This window comes from Salvelinus alpinus, chromosome 12 (genome assembly GCF_045679555.1).
Source record: "Salvelinus alpinus chromosome 12, SLU_Salpinus.1, whole genome shotgun sequence".
Classification (NCBI taxonomy): domain Eukaryota; kingdom Metazoa; phylum Chordata; class Actinopteri; order Salmoniformes; family Salmonidae; genus Salvelinus; species Salvelinus alpinus.
Genome location: NC_092097.1, coordinates 39,598,753 through 39,623,869, shown reverse-complemented (window position 1 = coordinate 39,623,869; position 25,117 = coordinate 39,598,753). Strand labels below are relative to the sequence as shown.

General features: G+C 43.5%; 2 protein-coding genes across 4 annotated transcripts; both read right to left on the bottom strand.

The window, feature by feature from the left end:
- Window positions 1-524: 524 nt before the first annotated feature.
- kiss1 (KiSS-1 metastasis suppressor) lies at window positions 525-5,972 on the bottom strand. Its single transcript, XM_071336307.1, has 3 exons — window positions 5,860-5,972; window positions 1,395-1,529; window positions 525-1,116 (listed from the first exon to the last, which is right to left on the bottom strand). Exons 2-3 carry the CDS (start codon window positions 1,483-1,485, stop codon window positions 860-862), a joined length of 348 nt encoding a protein of 115 aa, XP_071192408.1. The 5' UTR covers window positions 1,486-1,529; window positions 5,860-5,972; the 3' UTR covers window positions 525-859.
- LOC139536116 (vesicle transport protein GOT1A-like) lies at window positions 5,967-21,289 on the bottom strand. Of its 3 annotated transcripts, XM_071336304.1 has the most exons (6): window positions 15,008-21,289; window positions 14,630-14,721; window positions 10,369-10,547; window positions 9,532-9,595; window positions 9,320-9,422; window positions 8,341-9,075 (listed from the first exon to the last, which is right to left on the bottom strand). In XM_071336304.1, the coding sequence occupies exons 1-5, from the start codon at window positions 15,030-15,032 to the stop codon at window positions 9,327-9,329; spliced, it is 456 nt and encodes a 151-aa protein (XP_071192405.1). In that variant the 5' UTR covers window positions 15,033-21,289; the 3' UTR covers window positions 8,341-9,075; window positions 9,320-9,326. The 3 variants fall into 3 exon arrangements, with proteins under 3 accessions (XP_071192407.1, XP_071192405.1, XP_071192406.1); XM_071336306.1 differs by lacking the exons at window positions 8,341-9,075; window positions 9,320-9,422 and adding an exon at window positions 5,967-6,083 and having other exon boundaries at window positions 15,008-21,287; XM_071336305.1 differs by lacking the exon at window positions 9,320-9,422 and having other exon boundaries at window positions 15,008-17,679.
- Window positions 21,290-25,117: the final 3,828 nt, after the last annotated feature.

Genomic DNA, 25,117 nt, shown 5'->3' with positions numbered 1-25,117 from the left:
TTTTAACAATGTTGTCCGCCTTTTAGTCAATAAAACTAAATGTATTCATGTTTGGTTAACTACTTAATTCAGTTTATGAATAGACTTTATTTTGTTACTTTAGTACCCCCCCCCCCCCCATTTAACTCAATGCATTGTGGTGTGTTCTGTTGAACCTTACCTTCCAACCTGGTAAGCAGAAGCATCCCGATAAGAAAACTGTAGACTCTCTTCATGTTCATGTACTGTATTAAAGTCCTACTACTCTAGGCCTAAGGTCTCTGACCCGGTAAAGGTGCTGTTGTCTCTGGGTATCTACATGCTTTGGCTACTTGATTCTAAAACATTATCTACTCTATATCGTCAGTACTTAGTTCATCTTATGCTTGAGCAGTTTATAGACCAGACAAATAAGCCAACCCCCAGTGAAAATGTGTTGACCACAACCGCTCTGTAGAGAGGAAACCATGTTGATGTTGAACTGATAACACATGAGGTGGAGTTGCTTGAAAGTATTGCTGAAAATAAATTACATTTCAGTCTGCTGGATTACAGTGACCATTTATTGAATGGTGTCATCTTTTTGATTTCCAGTTGCATTCATAAAACTATCACAGATATCAGAACGGAAACATGTCGCAAAACACACACACATATGGGTAACACATGACAGTGGCTGTTGTAAACAAGAAATGATAAAGTCATTATAAAGTAATTTCATCAATAGCTGTCATGAATCGTCATAGATGATATAGCAATATTTCAAGTGTAGGCCTTGGAATTCTGTCTGCTTTTTCCACATACATATATCTACCTACATCATATTGTCAGGCACTGTTCAAAATATAATCAAGTACATAACTGAGAGACGTAATAACTATCATTTTCCATAACGTAGGCCGAAGGAGTTATGGTTGTATGAGGACCTCCATGCTCGATTCTGACGAATCCTGTTTTGTGGTTGGGGCTTCGCTGGGTACCACCACCACCACACCCTTCTGGGTAGTTCCGCCTCTAGCAGTGGATTGTCTACGTCATTGGGTAGAAGAGCAGGAAGTTTGTCAGGGGGTGGGCCCTCTGTTGATGCAGTGGATACATCTCTCAAGACTTTTAGCATTGCATTGTCTGGACTTGCCCCTGTGGAAACAAAGTTTATATTACATTGTAGATCCAAATATGAGCCTAAACAGTCACCAGAGCAAAAACAACACATGCCTCAGTCACCCTTTATATGTCTGTTATAATACTGTCATGTCATTGTAAAAATGATGATTTTAGGACTAACACTCGTGTGAAGCATGACCTTCATTTTTTCTATCTCATCTCATTTGATCTAAACCACTGATAATTTGTCCTCTTAAGTCACATACATACTGTATTTACAGACACTATTTAATTTACATGAGTGACTGTACCTTGGGTATAGTGGGAGTATCTGAGGCTGCTAGCGGGGAAAGTCTCTGTTACTGAAGCGATTAACATCAGAACCACGGTGAGCTGCAGCATGGTTGGTGGTGTTAGCCTGGAACCCACCGCTTGGCTTAATGTATCTGTAAGGAGAAACACAGGAGAAAAGTCCAGTACGTTAAAGGTGCAGTAATGACCAACATTTTAAAAGTCCTTAGGGTAGTAGGAAGGCCTTAAAAGTGAATTATCTAGCCAAAATAAAGCATGGTAAAATAAAACTGTATATGTATATAACTGTATATTGTCCACCTGCTCACCCCTTTAGATCAACATGGATTCTGTAAATGGATACAGTGCATCTTAGCAGGGGTGGGTTTAGTGTGAAATGCAGTTTGATGTATTGTGGATGTGTGTAAAAGGCAGTTGATGTATTGGGGATGTTTGTTAAATACACTTTGATGTATTTGCGATGTATGTAAAAGGCAGTTGTAACGGTCATCGTTGCATGAAGAAGAATCGGACCAAAGCGCAGCGTGGTAAGTGTTCATGATTTTTATTAACACTGAACACTAGAACAAAAATAACAAAATGAGAAACGACAACGAACAGTTCTGTCAGGTGCAGAAAACACTAAACAGAAAATAACTACCCACAAAACACAGGTGGAAAATGCTACCTAAGTATGGTTCCCAATCAGAGACAACGATAGACAGCTGTCCCTGATTGAGAACCATACCCGGCCAAAGCAAAGAAATACAACACATAGAAAATGAACATAGAATGCCCACCCAAATCACACCCTGACCAAACCAAAATAGAGACATAAAAAGCTCTAAGGTCAGGGCGTGACAGTACCCCCCCCCCCCCCCCCAAAGGTGCGGACTCCCCGGCCGCAAAACCTGAACCTATAAGGGAGGGTCTGGGTGGGCATTTCTCCGCGGTGGCGGCACTGGTGCGGGACGTATATCCCGCTCCACCTCTGGCTTGGCCCACTTTGGTGGCGCCTCTAGTGCGGGGACCCTCGCCGCCGACCCTGGACAGGGGACCCTCATTGCGGGCCCCGGACTGGGCACCCTCGTTGCTGACCCCGGACTTGTTACCCTCGTTGCGGGCCCCGGACTGGGCACCCTCGCTGGAGGCTCCGGACTGGAGGGCGTCGCTGGAAGCTCCGGACTGGAGGGCGTCGCTGGAGGTTCCGGACTGGAGGGCGTCGCTGGAAGGACCGGACTGGAGGCCATCGCTGGAGGCTCCGGACTGGAGAACGTCTCTGGAGGCTCCGGGCTGGAGGCCGTCTCTGGAGGCCGTCTCTGGAAGCTCCGGGCTGGAGGCCGTCTCTGGAGGCTCCGGGCTGGGCGCATGCACAGGATTCACCAGGCTGGGGAGACACACAGGAGACCTGATTCTGGGAGCAGGCACAGGATTCACCAGGCTGGGGAGACATACAGGAGGCCTCTTCCTTGGCCGAGGCACCGGATACACTGGGCCGTGGAGGCGCACTGGCGGACTCGAGCACAGAGCTGGCACCACCCGTTCTGGCTGGATGCCCACTTCCACCCGGCAAATGCGGGACGCTGGCACCGAGCACACCGGCCTGTGAATGCTCGGCCGAGACACAGTGCGCATCACCCCATAGCACGGGGCCTGACCAGTCACATGCTCGCCACGGTAAGCACAGGGAGTTGGCTCAGGTCTTCAACCTGACTCTGCCACACCTACCATGTGCCCCCCCCCCAAAAAAATTGGGGGGCTGTCTCTCAGGCTTCCTTGCCAGCCGTGTTCCCTCATAACATTGCCGCTCCGCTTTAGCTGCTGCCTTCGCCTTCCTCTCTGCTTCTACCTGCTCCCAGGGCAGGCGATCCTTCCCGGCCAGGATCTCCTCCCACGTCCAGGATCCCTTGCCATTTAAAATGTCCTCCCATGTCCAGTCCTCCTTCTTACCACGCTGCTTGGTCCTTTGGTGGTGGGTAGTTCTGTAACGGTTTTCGTCGTCTGAAGAGGAGTAGTCGGACCAAAGCGCAGCGTGGTAAATGTTCAAGATTTTTATTAATACTGAACACTAGAACAAAAACAACAAAACGAGAAACGACAACGAACAGTTCTGTCAGGTGCAGAAAACACTAAACAGAAAATAACTACCCACAAAACACAGGTGGGAAAATGCTACCTAAGTATGGTTCCCAATCAAAGACTGATTGAGAACCATACCCGGCCAAAGTAAAAAAAAAAATACAACACATAGAAAAAGGAACATTGAATGCCCACCCAAATCACACCCTGACCAAACGAAAATAGAGACATAAAAAGCTCTAAGGTCAGGGCGTGACAACAGTTGATGTATTGGTGATGTGTGTAAAGGCATTTTGATGTATTGGAATGTGTGTAAAAGGCAGTTGATGTACTGGGGAGATGTGTAAAAGGCAGTTGATGTATTGGGGATGTGTGTAAAAGGTAGTTGATGTATTTTGGATGTGTGTAAAAGGCAGTTGATGTATTTTGGATGTGTGTAAAAGGCAGTTGAGTTATTGGGGAGATGTGTAAAAGGCAGTTGATGTATTGGGGAGATGTGTAAAAGGAAGTTTGATGTATTGTGGAGATGTGTAAAAGGAAGTTTGATGTATTGTGGATCTGTGTAAAAGGCAGTTCATGTATTGGGGATGTGTGTAAAAGGCAGTTTAATGCATTGGGGATGTGTGTAAAAGGCAGTGTAATGCATTGGGGATGTGTGTAAAAGGCAGTGTAATGCATTGGGGATGTGTGTAAAAGGCAGTGTAATGCATTGGGGATGTGTGTAAAAGGCACTTTGATGTATTGGGGATGTGTGTAAAAGGCAGTTTGATGTATTGGGGATGTGTGTAAAAGGTAGTTGATGTATTAGGGAGATGTGTAAAAGGCAGTTTGATGTATTGGGGATGTGTGTAAAAGGCAGTTTGATGTGTCAGGGATGTGTGTGGTTGCTGGGCAACTTGCCAATGTGACCTCAGTGTTAACTCATGTCACCTGCTCTGTGGAGATGAAAGCAACTCACCCTGCAGAGCACACAGGAAGAACACAGGGGAAAGGTTGGGGTATTGACCTGCCACAGCTCACAGAATACTCCCAGAGCTGCTCATACTCTTCTCAACGAAGACAGAAACTCACTCTTTCAGAAACACACATAGATTATCATGCATGCACGCACGGAAACGCACACACACAAAACAGAATGATCTCCTCCTCCCCCCCCCCATTCCCTCACATACACACACGCACACACGCACACACACTCTCAAAAACTCAACAGTTGACTTCAAACAGGAGCATCAAAGGTCTGTGACATCATTACCAACCACTACTTCCTCAGTTATCTCTGGCTGTCTGAAGGGATGCGCTTGATATTCAAGTGTCCTGTTTACTCACTCCTAGAGTCCCATTTCTGCCCAAACACCACATTGTAACGATGAGAAAGTAAACACTTCCAAATATTTCATATTCAAGGAGCTTTCCAGGGAGCCCTGAATCACTTTTTATTGGCTAATTATTTTTCCTGACTTGCTTACTTTGGACAGTTAAGCAGAAGGGAAACCTTAGCTACAAATGTTTTAAAAGGTTTTCATATACCGATATATCCTGAATTATATTAATGATATTTTAAAAAATCCACTTTGGACCCACATAGAATATTTTCAGTAACCAGTTGAATGTATCTATTCAACACAGTACTCATAAATTCAAATTAAACGTGGCCCTATGTAGCTCAATTGATAGAGTATGATGCTTGCAATGCCAGGATAGTGGGTTTGATTCCCGGGAACACATATATATGTAAAAAAGGTATGCACGCATGACTGTAAGTCACTTTGGATAAAAGTGTCTGTTAAATTGCATAAAAAAACTAATAGAATAGCCTAAATAATGTTATCTTCAGAAACCTCCAGATTGTGGTTTTGATGGAGGGGAACCTTGCTCGTTAAACACTAAAGAGGCCTGTAACCTAGTAGTTTATCTGCTTTCCATGCTCCGCTAAAGTCAAAGACACTGATCCTGCAGTGCAGATCTCAGTTAACAAAGGGATACTGATCACTGCCTGCCTCAGCTGTGGATCTGGTTAACCTGGCACTCCTCTGGTGCATTACAGTACACCACACTAACCACAACCTTTACTATGTTCCTGAAAATCTTGACATGGCATATATACTTGACAAGGCATATGTACTTGACAAGGCATATGTACAGTACATTGAATGTAAATTAAGAGAACAATAGACTGACAAAAATAGGTGATTCTTGATATCTTGAACTTCCTGGAAACCCAGATTTTTTCTTGAATACTACTTGCTGAAATTTAGGCCAAATACCTTGTTTGTTTAGAACCAGGAGCAATCAATGTGGTTGATTTCAACACCAAGTTGACAAACCACTCAGTTTCAAGGCAATGGCATACATATTCTGTTCACCATAAAAAAATCTACCATGGAAGGAACAACATTGGCTTACCTGTTTCCCTGTGGAGCCGCCTGAAGAGGAAAGATATGTAGACCACTCCGACGGTGTCCTCACTACCCACCCCAAAGGGGCTTTTGTAGGGAGACCACTTGCGTCATCGTCCCTGTGTTGTAACCTGGTGTGCTTGGACCTCCTCCCTTCTTTCTATCTCTCCTTTCATCCTCCTGTCCTCTCTTCTGTTTGGTGATTGCCAGAATTTCTCAGAAGTGAATCCCCTGAATTGGAACCAATTAAGTTTTATTTAGACCCATCCAGCACATAATGCAGGGTAATTGAGCTTTATGTCAAGATCATCCAGACTATAAACAAAATAATGGAACATTGCAAAGGAGAAGTGGTTTGATGAATATGTAGCCTCATACCCAATGTCTTCTTGATGTTGTTCTACTATTATACAATGGGATGTCTAATCCTGAAGGCTGATTGGTTAAAACCACATTCAAGCCGGTGTCTATTCCAGAAGTTACCACCGGCTAAATCTATGATGTTAAAATGCCTATTTACTCTGTTCCATCTGACTGCGCAACCCATTGTCTTATTAGCCCAGCCAGGCGATTTATCAACTTGTCAACGTGTCCAAACTTTTGACTGGTACTGTATATCCTTCAAACACAGGCTTCTCGGGCATTATCACTTAAGTAAATGTTAAATAGGTAACACACAACACTTTCTAAATGTACAACATACCATGGAAATACAGTTCATTCTGAAACTATTCAGACCCCTTGGCTTTTTCCACATTTTGTTACCGTACAGCCTTATTCTAAAATGGATAAAAAATAGATATATTATTTATATACCTGGGGCGGCAGGTAGATAAGTGGTTAGAGCGTTGGGCCAGTAACTGAAAGGTTGCTAGATCGAATCCCCGAGCTGACAAAGTAATAATATGTCATTCTGCCCCTGAACAAGGCAGTTAACCCACTGTTCCCCATTGTAAATAAGAATTTGTTTGTAACTGACATGCCTTAAAAAAAGGTCATCAATGACTCTACAAGCTTGGCACACCTGTATTTGGGGAGTTTCTCACATTTTTCTCTGCAAATCCTTTCAAGCTCTGTCAGATTGGATGGGGAGCGTCGCTGCGCAGCTATTTTCAGGTCTCTCCAGAAATGTTAGATCGGGTTCAAGTCCGGACTCTGCCTGAGCCACTCAAGACATTCATAGACTTGTCATGAAGCCACTCCTGCATTGTCTTGTTTGTGTGCTTAGGGTCATTGTCCTGTTGGATGGTGAACCTTGGCCCAGTCTGAAGTCCTGAGTGCTCTGGAGCAGGTTTTCATCAAGGATCTCTCTGTACTTTGTTCCGTTCATCTTTCCCCCGATCCTGATCAGTCTCCCAGTCCCTGTCACTGAAAAACATCCCCATAGCATGGTGCTGCCACCGCCATGCTTCACCGTAGGGATGGTGCCAGGTTTCCTCCATACGTGACGCTTGGCATTCAGGCCAAAGAGTTCTATCTTGGTTTCATCAGACCATCTTGTTTCTCATCGTCTGAGAGTCTTTAGGTGCCTATTAGCAAACTCCAAGCGGGCTATCATGTGCCTTTTACTAAGGAGTGGCTTCTGTCTGGCCACTCTACTATAAAAACCTGATTGGTGGAGTGCCACAGAGGAACTCTGGAGCTCTGTGAGAGTGACCATTGGGTCACCTCCCTGACCAAGGCCCTTCTCCCCCGATTGCTCAGTTTGGCCGGGCGGCCAGCTCTAGGGAGAGTCTTGGTGGCCACTGTGTTCTTGGGGACCTTCAATGTTGCAGAAATTATTTAGTACCCTTCCCCAGATCTATGCCTCAACACAACCCTGTTTCTGAGCTCTACGGGCAACTCCTTCGACCCCATGGCTTGGTTTTTGCTCTGAAATGCACTGTCAACTGTGGGACCTTATATAGAGGTTTGTGCTTTTCCAAATCATGTCCAATTAATTACATTTACCACAGGTGGACTCAAATCAAGTTTAAGAAACATCTCAAGGATAATCAATGGAAACAGGATTCAGCTGAACTTAATTTTGAGTCTCATAACAAAGGGTCTGAATACTTGTTTTTTATTTGTAATACATTTGCTAAAATTTCTAAAAACCTGTTTTTGCTTTGTAAATATGGTGTATTGTGTGTAGATTGACGAGGGGATAAAATTATTTAGTAAATTTTAGAAGGCTGTAACGTAACATAATATGGAACAAATCAAGGGGTCTGAATTCTTTCCGATGGCACTGTAAATAAATAAAATGTGTAGGGCTCGATTCAATCCATTGCGCTGAAGATCCACACTTTAGAGCGAAATTTAAAGTTAATTTCGATTGAACCAACATATACAGCATTAACCATAAATGCATTCTCTTGGAATGGCGGAACATTGACTTTAAATTTCTATCGCAGTTCAGCACTATGGATTGAATTGAGCCCAAAGTGTGTTTAACAGAAGGGCTCGTAGTTGCTTGACTACAACTATAATAAAGAGTATGATAAACTGTAGATCAAAAATATGGTTTTATTATAAATACATAAGCAGGGTTGGGTAGGTTACTTTCTAAATGATTACCCAAACTAAGTAATAATCTGATAACTTTCAGTTGCTTTTTGAATGCCTTCCTCTAAAGAGACAAAAAGGATCCATCAAACGCATCATAGTGGTCTCTGATTTGTGGTCAGACTCTCTCAGGCTGAACAAACTTAAATGTGCCGTTTTGTCAATGCTGAATTGAGAAAACAGAAAGGTGTCATAATGTATTTTTTTCTGCAAACATCCTTTCTAAATGTAAAAGTAATCCAAGAACTAATCACCTAGTTTTTCAAAAGTATCTGTAATCTGATTACAATATTTCTGCTTGTAACGTAACTGATTGCAGTTACAGTTTCTTGTAAATGATTACATGTCATTGATTACATGTAATCGGTTACTCCCAACCATGTACATTAGTGGTAGGGCAGCTAGTCATTGCCACACATCATGTGGTGGTTCATGTTTCATGTAAACATTTCAAGAAGAAGAGTCCATCGGTTGGTTCATGGTTGTTGATGGGGGAAGGCTCTAAGCTACCTCCCCGCTCCATCAGTCTCTGTCAAAGGTCATAGCCAGTCTGAGCCCAAATACACTTCTCCTTTTGTCATCCATCACTTCCATTCCTCCTCTCTTCTTTTTCGGCTTCTCTCTCTCCCTTTCCTCAGACAATAGAAGGGCTACTTCCTATGAAGTTGTTGTACAACTGGGACATGAAAGAAAGAAGAGAGAAAGAGTGAGATAAATATAGAGAGCTTCCACCCCCTTTCTCTTCCCTCAGATCATAGAGGAGCTGTTTCCCTTGGAGAAAAAAAAGAGAAGCGAGAGAGAGAGAGAGATTTCAGTCTTTCATGAAGCAGCACTATTGGGAGACTATAACTTGCCACTAAACACATTGTGAAAATGTTATTTGGAAAAATGTTGTCTTTGATGAAATATCTGGGGTGTACCCAAACGTCAAGTAGTCTTGGAGACGGGATCATGTATTGTTGTTGTTTTTCCATTGCTTTGAGAGCCCAAACAACGCTTCCCATATTTACTGATGGATCTCGGCTATTTTGTGGGAGAATGAAAAAAATCATAATGTATTATGTTTATTCAAAGTGATGAGTCTGGCTTAGTGACAGTCACAGTTGAAAAAAATAATGATTGTTGCTCTCACCACATTGAGATAGGGTATATTCACCAACGATAAAATGAATCCACACGCCACAGGGAAGAATGACCTGGAAGGAGATATAGAGATACATAAGAAGTGAGAACATTTCAACCCAGCAGACACTGTCACTTCAGCTTACAACTATCTGTCTTTGGTGTTGCCCAGGATACAGAACTTCAGAACTATGCCCAAGACAAATATCCCTTTAGACATATCAGACATTATTTTGGGGATTGAAGCTTTCTCACATGCTTTGTCCACAGTTTGTCTCAGAAAGTGGTCCAGGGCTGGTCCCTGGACGCGGTCAGTAAAGTGATGTTGGCTTTCTTTGACCCTTCAGTCATGTCAGAACCTTGGATAAGGTGGAAGAGAAACTCGGACGTGGTAGCGTCTGTGATCTTCCAAACTGGGTGTTCATTTTGAAAGTGTTGGCATGGCATCAGTCATATAGCTGCTGTGTTAAACGCACTGTTTCCAAACAACCTTAAATGGAATCCCTCCTTTGCTTTGTCTGTTTTAAATTGAAGGCCAATATAGTTGAGAGGTCTGGGAAAGTTGATACTGCTTTCCCCTGGAACTTTCCAATCAGTTGGCATCAAAGAAAGGAAACGAGGAGAAGCAGGCGTTTAAAAATACGGTGCTGCCACCAAGGTACTGTACGTCTCTCATACCTAATCGTCTCCCAGCTCTCCTGTTGCTATGTGGTTGTTCCACCTTGCTTTCTAGAAAGCATGTCTTCTAAGACGCTCTGGATGAAAGTGTCTGCTGAATGACAACAACAAAAATGTAACATCTAAAATGTCCTCTCTATCAATACCCCAGATGTGCTTTTGAACTCACCTGAACAGGAGCACGAAGCCGTAGCTCTCCACGGCCATGCCGATGATTGGCCAGCGGAACAGCACCAAGGCCACGCCCCCCAGGAATAAGGTGGAGCCTCTGAGCTTCTGTCTCTGGAAGAAGAAGCCGGCCGTCCTCCTCAGGCCAATGATGAACGTCAGACCAGTCAGAAACAGAACCTGAAGGAAAGAAGTATGAAAATATAGAAAACTCTTTTCCTGTTTGTGATGCTATTATTGTCACTGTTATTTCCTGTTACTGTGACTATTGTCATGCAACCGAATTGCCAACAGAGTTAGAGTTCCGCGGTCGCCACCTTGGCTGCTGTAGATACATTAAATCTCAGTCGATCTACAAACACATAGCCTATTAGCTATACAATTGTAATGTTATACCCCTGAGAAGGGGGAAATATGGGAAATGATTCACACTGACACATAGCAACTGCTCAGTGAGTTGTGATGATGAATTGCATAAAATCATAAACTCTTTCCATAGATATCTCTTTTCTTAAATTATACTGAACCCAAATTTAAACGCAACGTGCAACAATTTCAACAATTTTACTGAGTTACAGTACATATAAGGAAATTAGTCAATTTACATAAATTCATTAGAACCTAATCTATGGATTTCAAATGACTGGGCAGGGGCACAGCCATTGGTGAGTCTGGGAGGGTATAGGCCCACCCACCTGGGAGCCAGGCCCAACCACTGGGGTGCCAGGCCCAGCCATTTAGAATTAGTTTTTCCCCATAAAAGGGCTATATTACAGACAGAAATACTCCTCAGTTTCACCAGCTGTCTGGGCGGCTGGTCTCAGATGAGCGGCTGGTCTCAGATGATCCCGCAGGTGAAGAAGCTGGATGTGGAGGTCCTGGGCTAGAGTAGTTACACATGGCCTGCCGTTGTGAGGCCGGTTGGACGTACAGCCAAATTTTCTAAAATGACGTTGCAGGTGGCTTATGGTAGAAAAATTAACATTCCATTTTTCTAGTAACAGCTCTGATGGACATTCCTGCAGTCAGCATGCAAATTGCACGCTCCCTCAAGATTTGAGACAACTGTGGCATTGTATTGTGTGACAAAACATTTTAGAGTGGCCTTTTATTGTCCCCATCACAAGGTGCACCTGTGTAATGATCGAGCTGTTTAATCAGCTTCTTGATATGCCACACCTGTTAGGTGGATGGATTATCTTGGCAAAGAGAAAAATGCTCACTAACAGGGATGTAAACAAATTTGTGCACAACATTTGAGAGAAATAAGCTTTTTGTGCATACTGTATGGAACATTTCTGGGATCTTTTATTTCAGCTCATGAAACATGGGACCAATACTTTACATGTTAAACTTTATATTTTTGTTCAGTATAGTTCAGAAGATACTGAAGCACTCTGGGACTGGGGTTGGATCCTCCTGTTTTAGTATTAAACCCATGTGAAACCTGTAGTGCTATGCCTTCCTCTGGCTCTCAGCCAACTCTGCATATGGAACATTTCTGGGATCTTTTATTTCAGCTCATGAAACATGGGACCAACATTTCACTTGCGTTTGGTGGGGTTATGGTATGGGCAGGTATTAGCTACGGACATTGAACACAATTGCATTTTATCGATGGTAATTTGAATGCCCATAGATACAGTGACAAGATCCTGATGTCCATTGTTGTGCCATTCATCCGCCACCATCACCCCATGTTGCAGCATGATAATCCACAGCACCATGTCACAATGATGTGTACACAATTCCTGGAAGTTGAAAATGTCCCAGTTCTTCCATGGCCTGCATACTCACCAGACATGTGATGCTCTGGATCGACGTATACGACAGCGTGTTCCAGTTCCTGCCAATATCCTGCAACTTTGCACAGCCATTGAAGAGGATTGGGACAACATTCCAAAGGCCCCAATCAACAGCCTGATCAACTCTGTGCGAAGGAGATGTGTCGTGCTGCATGAGGCAATGATGGTCACACAAGATACTGACTGGTTTTCTGAACCACACCCCTTCTTTTTTTACAGGTGTCTGTGATCAACAGATGCACATCTGTATTCCCAGTCATGTGAAATCCATAGATTAGGGCCTAATAAATTCATTTCAATTCATTGATTTCTTTATATAGATTGTAAGTCAGTAAATCTTTGAAATTGTTGCATGTTGCATTTATGTTTTTGTTCAGTATAAGAATGCTGTTCACTGACTACAACAGTTCAACATCATAGTCCCCTTCACTCTCATCACTAAGCTCAGGACCCTGGGACTGAACCCCTTCCGCTACAACTGGATCCTGGACTTCCTAACGGGCCGCCCCCAGACGATGAGAGTAGGCAACAACATATCCAACCATAAACACGAAGGCCCCTCAACAGTGTGTGCTTAGTCCCCTCCTGTACTCCCTGTTCACCCGTGACTGCCTGGCCCACGACTCCAACACCATCATCAAGTTTGAGAGGAGGTCAGAGACCTGGCAGTGTGTTACCAAGCCAACAACCTTTCCCTCAACGTCAGCAAGACAAAGGAGTTGATAGTGGAGTACAGGAAATGGAGGGGTGAGCATGCCCCCATTCACATTAATGGGGCTGTAGTGGAGCGGGTCGAGAGCTTCAAGTTCCAAAGGTGGCCACGTCACTAAGAAATTAACATGTTCGACACACACCCACAAAGTTGAGGGCACGACAATGCCTCTACCCCATCAGGAGGCTGAAAAGATTTGGCATGGATCCTCAGATCCTCCAAAAGTTCCGCAGCTGCACCATTGAGAGCATCTTAACTTGTTGCATCCCCACTTCGTACGGCAACTGCAAGGCACCCGACCGCAAGAGTATGGTGAATACGGCCCAGTACATCACTGGACCGAGCTCCTTGACATCCAGGACCTAAATACCAGACAGTGTCAGAGGAAGGCACAAAAAATGGTCAAGGACCCCAGCCACCCAAGCTATAGACTATTCTCTCTGCTCCCGCAAGGCCAGCAGTACCAGTGCACGAAGTCTGGAACCAACAGGACCCTGAACAGCTTGTGCCAAGCCATAAGACTGCTAAACAACCCTGCGGAATGGCTACCCGGACTACCTGCATAGACCCTTTTCTGCACTAACTCTCTTGCACTGACACTATGCAAAAACATTGTTCTCCCACACACACCGACAGTACTTAGCTGTATATATCCATGTTATTGTTACTCATTATTGTTATACGTTATTTACTGTGTATTGTTGGAAAAGGACCCATAAGTAAGCATTTCACTGTTAGTCTACGCCTGTGATTTTATTTGAAAAAAAAGGTGTATAATGAGTAAACTATAAACTCCAGTAGGCAATCAAGATAAGATGAACAACCACCGATATAAACAAAATCGTATGACATTTTTAGAGCTGTATTTTGACTGCAATTTCATGTAGGCCTACCTATAGTGAAGATAAGCCCTGTGGAGATGTTCATTTTGAAACATCTATATAAAAAAAATGTTTGAAAAGATTAGTACAGATTTTCTCAGAGGACCCCACATTGGGGTGCGACCCCAAGTTTAGGAACCACTGTGCTAACCTCTCTCTCTCTGCTTGCTTCCTTTCTCTCACTGTATCGTCTACTTCCTCCTGTAGCCTGCGTATTTTTTGATCCTGCTGAGGTAGGCTCCATTTAACATGAGCTTTTTATGTAATCTTTCTAGCTGGCTAAGTAATACTAGCCAGAGCCCTTCAACGTGACTGCAATAGAAGTCTCTGCCGGCAGCTAGCCATCTGACTGACTGTATCTATAAGCGACTCATTCTCTGAGAGTCCGTTTTTGTTTGTTTGGGGGATGTCTGTAGACACGGCAGTAGTCCCAGGACGGTTTTAAAATGGCCTTTTGTCTGGCATCTCACAAGCACACTGTCGCCGCCTACAGTATAGTTGTCTAGAGGGGACCCGATTCCGAACTGGGGTAGTTCGTTTCATGTTTCAGGCTCTCTGCATGTGCCCCGAGAGTGCAGAGTTAGCTGTTTGAGAGAGTGGTGAATGTGCTGCTAAAAAGGCAAATCTGGGAGGCGAATCCATAAGACGCAGGCCAACATAACATACAAAGCACTGTTCAAGATTCCACTTGTTCACAAAGAGTCAGGCGCGATTAGAACTCAGTCAGAACAAGAAAATAAGCGTTCTGAGCTTTGATCAACGCTGGGAGCAATATTTAGATGTTGACCCATAATTTATTTTCTTTATTGTGTACAAAATATATATTTGTATTATAATTTTCAAATTAGAAAGTGTATTACTCACATTCCCAAACGCCAGCAAGACAGAGTCAAAGTACAGCAGCACGCCAAAGAGCAGGAAGAAGAGGCCAAAGCCTGTGAGACCAACACCGATCTCTGGAACACACACACACATTGAGAGAGAAACACACACACATACAAATTAGCGAGACATCCCGAGTAGTTAAACCAACTCTACAGTCTGTTCCTACATTTAGGCAGTCTACAGAGTTCAAACTCACAGTATCCATAGCCTTGTAGGCTTTCACCATGACACACTTCAAATGTAAAAGTTCACAACAAAATAACTCAAGTCCAGGTACAATATGTCGACTAGCAGATTTACCTGAGCAGTAAATAAAAAACAAACTGATTGTAAGAAAGGCTGTTGTAAACCACTTACTCTGAGTCTCCGTGATTGAAACCATGATGTCCTTGTCTTCCCCTGAATTCTCTCTCCTTCTCTCCCCCTTCTTGCGTCTCTCTCTCTCTCTCTCTCTCTCTCTCTCTCTCTCTCTCTCTCTCTCTCTCTCTCTCTCTCTCTGTCTCCTTCTCTTTGCGATCGGTGTGTAGATCTGTGCACCTTTCTCTTCGGTGACCTTTGAACTGTGCTGTCACATCCTGCGTGCTAGGTGATCATCAACCAGACTGGGGGGGGGGGTTATCCATTGATTTGTTCTTAAGCTGCCTTCCTGACTTGGTCTCTCTTGAAAAAAGGATCCAGTTTATCATAATGGGACTTCCTAGTTTGAATCAAGGAATCATATACAACTATTGTTTTTAATGGCCCTATTTTTATAAAGGAGACAATTTACAGGTTTTGATAGAGTGGATGTGAAATTGATTGCCTCTGTAGGCTTGTTATCAACTGATTGGATTGTCAGAGGCTCCTCTCTCCACCATGATCATTAGATTCACAGTTTTCACAGACTCAGTGTGATTGTTCTGGCATGGTTGTAATCTTTTCAAAAAAGGCTACAGGCACTACAAAGTCTAACTTGTGAAGAAACAAGATACCCAGCATCATGTGTACACTGGAGGTTGTACAGACCCGAGAGAGTTTAACCTCGTCTCGCCCTGTGTTTGAGTAATGAAGCAGGCTACAGTGGACAATGGTGGAAAAGCAGCAGGATAGTGTCCACAGTGTGGAGGTCGGGAGGTCGTCGGGAGATGTCTTCAAAACCTACGACTAGGGGCAACAGTGAGCGCTATTACCATCAAGTAGGCTTGGATTTTGCTAGGGCATGTGGACAGGGAAGGCGGACAGGCGTAAGCCGCGAGACAAAGCTCAGAGGGTAGCGTGTTCAATCTTAATGCCGAAACTTAACCGTGAAGGTGTTTTTGTTTTAACTCTTTCCCAAACATTAACTCTTAACTCAACCGAAAATGTGCCCAGGGTGTTCAAAATTCTACGTTTGGAGAAATGTGGAAAAACTTCAGAATCTGAAGTCACGAGAGAGAGAAAGAGAGAGAGAGAGAGAGAGAGAGGGGAGAGAATGTGTGTGGGTATGTGTGCGTGCGTACGTCTCTGTGTGTGGGTCTGGCTTTAAACTTACTCTTGAAAGTTGTAATAGTAGAATGCATAAGGTATCATTTTTTAATTGGGTAGTGCATCATCAGTTCCTCTTGCCATTGTAGTCATTGCATACCTTAGAGAGCTCTTTATAACTTGTCAGAAATGTCCAGATCAACTAGCCCATCTCTGAAAACATTTTTATATTTAGGTTTTTTAGCCCATAGATATTGTTGTAATTTTTGTCACTCAAATTTCACATGAATACACATTAGACATGGCAAAATGTATAGAATTGCAAAGGGGCCTCCCGAGTGGCGCACTGCAGTGCTAGCACAGTGCTAGCTGTGCCACTAGAGATTCTGGGTTTGAGTCCAGGCTCCGTCACAGCCGCCCGCGACCGGGAGACCCATGGTGCAGCGCACAATTGGCCCAGCGTCGTCCGGGTTAGGGGAGGGTTTGGCCGGCAGGGATGTCCTTGTCCCATCGCGCATTCGCGACTCCTGTGGCGGGCCGGGCGCAGTGCACGCTGACATGTCGCCAGGTGCACGGTGTTTCCTCCGACACACTGGTGCGCATGGCTTCCAGGTGAAGTGTGTCAAGAATCAGTGAGGCCTGGTGGGGTTGTGTTTCAGAGGACGCATGGCTCTCAACCTTCACCTCTCCCGAGTCCGTACGGGAGTTTCAGCGATGAGACAAGACTGTAATTACCACAAAATTGGGGAGAAAAAGGGGTAAAAAATATAAAATAATAAATAAAAAAATGTGCTTCAAAACTTCAAAATGTGTAGAATTTCAGGAAATAAGCTTTAAACCTGCAAAATTCTCTCCACCAACAAGAGGGGTGTGAACAGTTTGTGTCATGAACAGTGCTAGTGCCCATAGAAATAGACGTAGCGCGTGCACACAAGAAAGGGGGAGCAGGATGTTCCTCAATGCTGGAAGGGGGCCCAAAATTTGGGGACCCCCGCTGTAGAGATAGGCTGGAGTCATTACCAGTAGTCCATAGACCACCCAATACCCAGAGCCACTAAACAGAGTTTGGCATACTATTCTCTGTGTTAGCAACACATGTCGTATGATAATAGCCTTTTATTGGAGATTTTTTGTTTTTGCCATAAATAACAAAAATATAAATGCAACATGTAAGTGTTTGTCCCATGGTTCATGAGCTGAAATAAAAGATCCCAGAAATGTTCTATGTGCAGAAAAGCATACTTCTCTCTAAATTCATGCAGAAAGTTGTTTACATCCCTGTTAATGATGCCAAGATAATCCACCTGACAGGTGTGGCATATCAACAAGCTGATAAAACAGCATGATCATTACACAGCTGCACCTTGTGATGGGGACAAATAAAGTCCACTCTAAAATGTGCAGTTTTGTCACACAACACAATACCACAGATGTCTCAAATTTTGAGGGACCATGCAATTGGAATGCTGACTCCAGGAATGTACACCAGAGCTGTTGCCAGAGAATTGAATCTTCATTTCTCTACCATAAGCCACCTCCAATGTATTTTTAGAGAATTTGGCAGTACGTCCAACCGCCCTCACAACCGCAGATCACGTGTAACCACGCCAACCCAGAACCTCCACATCCGGTTTCTTCACCTGCAAATCATCTGAGACCAGCCACCCAGACGAAACTGAAGAGTATTTCTGTCTATAATAAAGCCCTTTGTGGGCAAAAACTCATTCTGATTGGCTGGGCCTGCCTCCCCAGTGGGTAGGCATAGCTCCCAATTGGGTGGACCTATGCCCTCCCAGGCACACCCATGGCTGCGCCCCTGCCCGATTGTGTGAAATCCATAGATTAGGGCCTAATGAATTTATATCAATTGACTGATTTCCTTATATAAACTGTAACTCAGTAAAAATGTTGAAATTGTTGCATGTTGCGTTTATATTTTTGTTCAGTATATATGTGACATAAACATGAAATAATGCCTCAAATGTGCAATACTGGTGTATCTTACTTCCAGCAAAATTTAACAAAGAAACAACATTTTTGACCCTTTTTTTTATCTGCACATACATTCAATTACAACACAGTCCAGACATTGTCCCTATTCTTTTCACTTATACACTATACATGAACATAAACTAAGTGTAAATCTGTGCTGAATATTTTTTAGTCTCTGAATCTAGCTGGAACATTGATTGCGCTGCCTAATCTAGTTGTCTGACACAGTTGTGTCTCTCAGGTGTGTCAGGCTGGTATGTGATCTTGTTCGATGCTGACTGATCATCATGATCATACACATGAGTGTTTGTGATCCCAGAGTCAGCACTAATGTCTCTCTTTGACTCCATTTGTGAAAACGCTCGTTCGCCTGTCTTCAGCAGATGCTTCCAATTTCTCCTGTAGATTCTTCCATCCGGCATACGAACAACAAATTACCTTAGCTGCTCATGTCTTTTCAGCACGCGACAGCTGGTTGCCACACCTCTCCTCTCTGGATCCTGACTTTTCTTCTGCATGTACAGTACCAGTCAAAACTTTGGACACACCTATTAATTTCATTTTTTTATTTTATTACTATTTTCTACATTGCAGAATAAAAGTGAAGACATCAAAACTATGAAATGACACATATGTAATCATGTAGTAACCAAAAAAGTATTAAAGTAGCCACCCTTTGCCTTGATGACAACTTTTCACACTCTTGGCGTTCTCTCAACCAGCTCATGAGTTAGTCACCTGGAATGTATTTCAATTAACAGGTGTGCCTTGTTAAAAGTTAATTTGTGGAATTTTTTCCGTTCTTAATGCTTTGGGCCAATCAGTTGTGAAGGGTTGGTATAAAGAAGATAGCCCTATTTGGTAAAAGACCAAATCCATATTATGGCAAGAACAACTCGAATATGCAAAGAGAAAGGACAGTCCATCATTACTTTAAGACATTAAGTTCAGTTAACCGGGAAAACGTCAAGAACTTTGAACGTTTCTTCAAGTACTGTCGCAAAAACCATCAAACTCTATGATGAGACTGGCTCTCATGAGGACCGCCACAGGAAAGGAAGACCCAGAGTTATGTACCTCTGCTGCAGAGGATAAGTTCATTAGAGTTAACTGCACCTCAGATTGCAGCCCAAATAAATGCTTCACAGAGTTGAAATATCAGACACATCTCAACGTCAATTGTTCAGAGGAGGCCTTCACGGTCAGTGAATCAGGCCTTCATGGTTAAATTGCTGCAAAGAAACCACTACTAAAGGACACCAATAATAAGAAGAGACTTGCTTGGGCCAAGAAACACGAGCAATGGACATAAGACCACTAGAAATCTGTCCTTTGATTTGATGAGTCCAAATTTGAGATTTTTGGTTCCAAATGCCGTGTCATCAGAGTAGGTGAACGGATCTCTGCATGTGTGGTTCCCACCGTGAAGCATGGAGGAGGAGGAGGTGTGATGGTGTTTTGCTGGTGACACTGTCAGGGATTCATTTAGAATTCAAGGCACACTTAACCAGCATGGCTACCACAGCATTCTGTAGTAGTACCCCATCCCATCTGGTTTGCGCTTAGTGGGATTCTGTCACGTTCGCTGGAATAAATATCGGACCAAGGCGCAGCGGATGTTGAGTTCCACATAATTTGATGATAAAGTGAAACTTAGCAAAGACAAAAAACAAATAAACAATAAACTAACAACAAACCGTGACTACAGAGGTGCTACGTGCACTAACTCAAAACAATATCCCGTAAAACGCAGGTGGAAAAAATGCTACTTAAATATGATCACCAATTAGAGACAACGATAGCCAACTGCCTCTAATTGGGAATCATACAAATCACCAACATAGAAATAATAACCTAGAACCCCACATAGAAATAATAAACTAGAATACCCCCCAGTCACGCCCTGACCTACTTCACCATAGAGAAACAATGGCTCTCTATGGTCAGGGCGTGACAGATTCTCATATGTTTTCAACAGGACAACGACCCAACACACCTCCAGGCTGTTTGACAAAGAAGGAGAGTGATGGAGTGCTGCATCAGATGACCTGGCCTCCACAATCACCCGACATCAACCCAATTGAGATGGTTTGGGATGAGATGGACTGCAGAGCGAAGGAAGGAAAAGCAGCCAACAAGTGCTCAGGGTTCCCGACAAGTGCTCAGGGTTCCTGAGTGGCGCAGCGGTCTAAGGCACTGCATCTCAGTGCTAGAGGCGTCACTACAGACCCTGGTTCAATTCCAGGCTGTATCACAACGGGCCATGATTGGGAGTCCCATAGGGCAGCGCACAATTGGCACGTCGTCCAGGTTAGGGTTTGGCCTGTGTAGGCCGTCATTGTAAATAAGAATTTGTGCTTAACTTCTTATGGCTGCAGGGGCAGTATTGAGTAGCTTGGATGAAAGGTGCACAGAGGTGCCCAGAGTAAACAGCCTGCTCCTCAGTCATAGTTGCTAATATATGCATAGTATTATTAGTATTGGATAGAAAACACACTGAAGTTTCTAAAACTGTTTGAATTATGTCTGTGAGTATAACAGAACTCATATGGCAGGCAAAACCCTGAGAAAAAATCCAAACAGGAAGTGGGAATTCTGAGGATGGTCGATTTTCAACCAAGACCCTATTGAAATCACAGCGAGATATGGATGAGTTTGCACTTCCTACGGCTTCCACTGGATGTCAAGAGTCTGTAGAACCTTGTCTGATGCCTCTACTGTGAAGGGGGGCCGTATGAGAGGGGAATTAGTCAGGTCTGCCATGACCTGACCATGCGCGTTCACATGAGAGGGAGCTCTGTTCCATCGCTCATCTGAAGTCAATGTAATTCTCCGGTTGGAACGTTATTCAAGATTTATGTTAAAAACATTCTAAAGATTGATTCAATACATCGTTTGACATGTTTCTACTGACTGTTACGGAACCTTTGGACATTTCGTCAGCTTTTAGTGAACGTGCTTCCTGACGTTGGATTTGTTTACCAAACACGCTACCAAAAATAGCTATTTGGACATAAATGATGGACATTACCGAACAAAACGAACATTTCTTGTGGAAGTGGGAGTCCTGGGAGTGCATTCCGACGAAGATCAGCATAGGTAAGTGAAGATTTATAATGCTTTTTATGACTTTTGTTGACTGCATATTTTGGCGGGTAACTGTATGGCTTGCTTTTGTGACTGAACGCTGTTTTCAGATTATTGAATATTGTTTTGCCGTAAAGCTTTTTGAAATCTGACACAGCGGTTGCATTAAGAACAAGTGTATCTTTAATTCTATGTAAAACATGTATCTTTCATCAAAGTTTATGATGAGTATTTCTGTTATTTGACGTGGCTCTCTGCAATTTCTCAGGATATTTTGGAGATATTTCTGAACATGGTGCCAATGTAAACTGAAGTTTTTGGATATAAATATGAACTTAATCGAACAAGACATATATGTATTGTGTAACATGATGTCCTATGAGTGTCATCTGATGAAGATCATCAAAGGTTAGTGATACATTTTATCTCTATTTGTGCTTTTTGTGACTCCTCTCTCTGGCTGGAGTTGGTGGTGACCTAACATAATCGTTTGTGGTGCTTTCGCTGAAAAGCCTATTTGAAATCGGACACTTTTCTGGGATTAACAACAACATTACCTTTAAAATGGTTTAAGATACATGTATGTTTGAGGAATTTTAATTATGAGATTTCTGTTGTTTGAATTTGGCGCCGTGCACTTTCACTGGCTGTTGTCATATCATCCCGTTAACGGGATTGCAGCCATAAGAAGTAAACTGATTTGCCTATTAGATAAAGGTTAAATAAAAAGCACTAAGACTGTTGTAAAAGCATTCCAGGTGAAGCTGGTTGAGAGAATGCCAAAGCTGTCTCAAATATAAAATATATTTTGATTTGTTTAAGACTTTTTGGATTACTACATGATTCCATATGTGTTATTTCATAATTTTCATGTCTTCACTCTTATTCTACAATGTAGAAAGTAGTAAAAATAAAGCAAAACCCTTGAATGAGTAGGTGTGTCCAAACGTTTTACTGGTACTGTATGGCTGGTAGTTGTCTCGTTTGTATGTCGTAGTACCTTTTCTGTTTGTCACCTAAAACACTCACAAACTTTTACAGATGCACAATCGAGAGCATCCTGTCGGGCTGTATCACCGCCTGGTACGGCAACTGCACCGCGCACCGCCCTCAACCGCAAGGCTCTCCAGAGGGTAGTGCGGTCTGCACAACGCATCACTGGGGGAAAACTACCTGCCCTCCAGGACACCTACAGCACCCGATGTCACAAGAAGGCCAAAAAGATCATCAAGGACATCAACCACCCGAGCCACTGCCTGTTCACCCCGCTATCATCCTGAAGGCGAGGTCAGTACAGGTGCATCAAAGCTGGGACCCAGAGACTGAAAAACAGCTTCTATCTCAAGGCCATTAGACTGTTAAACAGCCATCACTAACATAAAGAGGCTGCTGTCAACATACAGACTCAAATCTCTGACCACTTTAATAAATTGATTTAATAAAGGTATCACTAGTCACCTTAAATAATGCCACTTTAATAATGTTTACATCACTCATCTCATATGTACTACTATATACTGCTCTATACCATGTACTGCATCTTGCCTATGCCGCACAGCCATCGCTCAGCCATATATTTATATGTATATGTACATATTCTTATTCATACCTTACATTTGTGTGTATAAGGTAGTTGTTGTGAATTTGTTAGATTACGTGTTAGATATTACTGCATTGTCGGAAATAGAAGCACAAGCATTTCGCAACACTCACATTAACATCTGCTAATCAATTCAAATCAAATGTATTTATATAGCCCTTCGTACATCAGCTGATATCTCAAAGTGCTGTACAGAAACACAGCCTAAAACCCCAAACAGCAAGCAATGCAGGTGTAGAAGCACGGTGGCTAGGAAAAACTCCCTAGAAAGGCCAAAACCTAGGAAGAAACCTAGAGAGGAACCAGGCTATGAGGGGTGGCCAGTCCTCTTCTGGCTGTGCCGGGTGGAGATTATAACAGAACATGGCCAAGATGTTCAAATGTTCATAAATGACCAGCATGGTCAAATAATAATAATCACAGTAGTTGTCGAGGGTGCAGCAAGTCAGCACCTCAGGAGTAAATGTCAGTTATCTTTTCATAGCCGATCATTAAGAGTATCTCTACCGCTCCTGCAGTCTCTAGAGAGTTGAAAACAGCAGGTCTGGGACAGGTAGCACGTCCGGTGAACAGGTCAGGGTTCCATAGCCGCAGGCAGAACAGTTGAAACTGGAGCAGCAGCACGGCCAGGTGGACTGGGGACAGCAAGGAGTCATCATGCCAGGTCGTCCTGAGGCATGGTCCTAGGGCTCAGGTACTCCGAGAGAGAGAAAGAAAGAGAGAGAGAGAGAATTAGAGAGAGCATACTTAAATTCACACAGGACACCGGATAAGACAGGAGAAGTACTCCAGATACACCAAACTGACCCTAGCCCCCCGACACATAAACTACTGCAGCATAAATACTGGAGGCTGAGACAGGAGGGTTCAGGAGACAGGGCAGGGCCAAACAGGAAGGATATAACCCCACCCACTTTGCCAAAGCACAGCCCCCACACCACTAGAGGGATATCTTCAACCACCAACTTACCATCCTGAGACAAGGACGAGTATAGCCCACAAAGATCTCCGCCACGGCACAACCCAAGGGGGGTCGCCAACCCATAATCATGTGTATGTGACAAATACAATTTGATATGATTTGTTTAAGCTGTCTGTAATTCAGCTTGTCTTGGAGTTGAACGTTATCATTAGGAGTCTCTAGGGTGGTAGAGGTTGGCAACTTGGACTTCAGTCGCCATCCCATTAGTAGTGCGGCTGGTGATAAACCTATGCCCTCTAGTGGTGTGCCGCGGTACTCCAGTAGACCTTTGTCGGGGTCACTCTTGCTACTTTGTGCCTTCTTGAGCAGGTTCTTGATCTCCGATTGTCCCTTTGACTGAGCTTTCAGCAAAACATCTGACCTCGGTGCTTGCATATTGTGGATCACTGTCGGAAACGACAACATCTGCTATGCCATGCCTGGCGAATGTAGACTTCATGGCTGTGATGACACTGCTGCTCGTAGTTTCACTCAGTTTGGTGATATCTGGATCTTTGAAGTAATAGTCGACATAGAGAAGATACTCTGAGCCAATGTAGTGAAACAGATCAGTGCTGATCTTTGCCCATGGTCATTCTAGTGGAGTGTGTGGAAGCAATGGCTTTCTCGGGTTGCTGTTCTTTTTGGCGGTACAGACAGCGCACTGAGACACAATGTCCTCAATCTGTGTTGACATACCTGGCCAGTATAGAATGTATTTTGCTCTTTCTTTGCACTTGACTATTCCCAGGTGTGATTTGTTAACTCTGTTCAGCATTTCTTGTCTCAGTTGATGTAGTACAATGAGCTTCACGGCATTGAACATCAGTTCTGATGTGTAGCTGATTTCTTCCTTGAATGTATGGATGGATTTCTTTGGGAACTACACTCTTTTCACTGGGCCATCCACTCATCATTCTTTCTCTCAACAGTTGCATTTCGGGATCTTCTACTGTTGCTTTCCTGAACGCTTGTAGCTTCTCCACTGATTGGCAGCTGAGGTGTTATCCATTTTACCTCCAACTCCTCTCCCAGCACATCTTCATTCTGTTTGTTGAGGTAGGCTCTACTCAACACATCTGCTATGTGCATTTCTTTGCCTGGCTTGTAGGTCACATTGAGACTGTATCTTTGACGTCGGAGCAACATCCTATGCAGTCTTGAAGGAGATTGATTTAGCGGCTTCTTGAATATGCTCTCGGGGGGCTTGTGATCACTCTCAACTTGTACCTCTTTGCCATACACATACTGATGGAACCTCTCACATCCGTAAACAATGGCAAGTAGTTCCTTCTCGATCTGTGCATATCTACGTTGACAGTCGAGAACCACATATGCAACATATCTACCATCTTGGAGTATGACTGCTCCTATACCTCCTGAA

Excerpts from the sequence above, each read along its gene's own strand:
- kiss1 (XM_071336307.1), bottom strand. The coding sequence starts at position 1,485 with ATGCTGCAGCTCACCGTGGTTCTGATGTTAATCGCTTCAGTAACAGAG. Across the intron at positions 1,117-1,394 it reads ATACTCCCACTATACCCAAG|GGGCAAGTCCAGACAATGCA; the intron begins GTACAGTCACTC and ends TTGTTTCCACAG.
- LOC139536116 (XM_071336304.1), bottom strand. The coding sequence starts at position 15,032 with ATGGTTTCAATCACGGAGACTCAGA. Across the intron at positions 14,722-15,007 it reads TTCAATCACGGAGACTCAGA|AGATCGGTGTTGGTCTCACA; the intron begins GTAAGTGGTTTA and ends TGTGTGTTCCAG. Across the intron at positions 10,548-14,629 it reads TCTTGCTGGCGTTTGGGAAT|GTTCTGTTTCTGACTGGTCT; the intron begins GTGAGTAATACA and ends TCTTTCCTTCAG.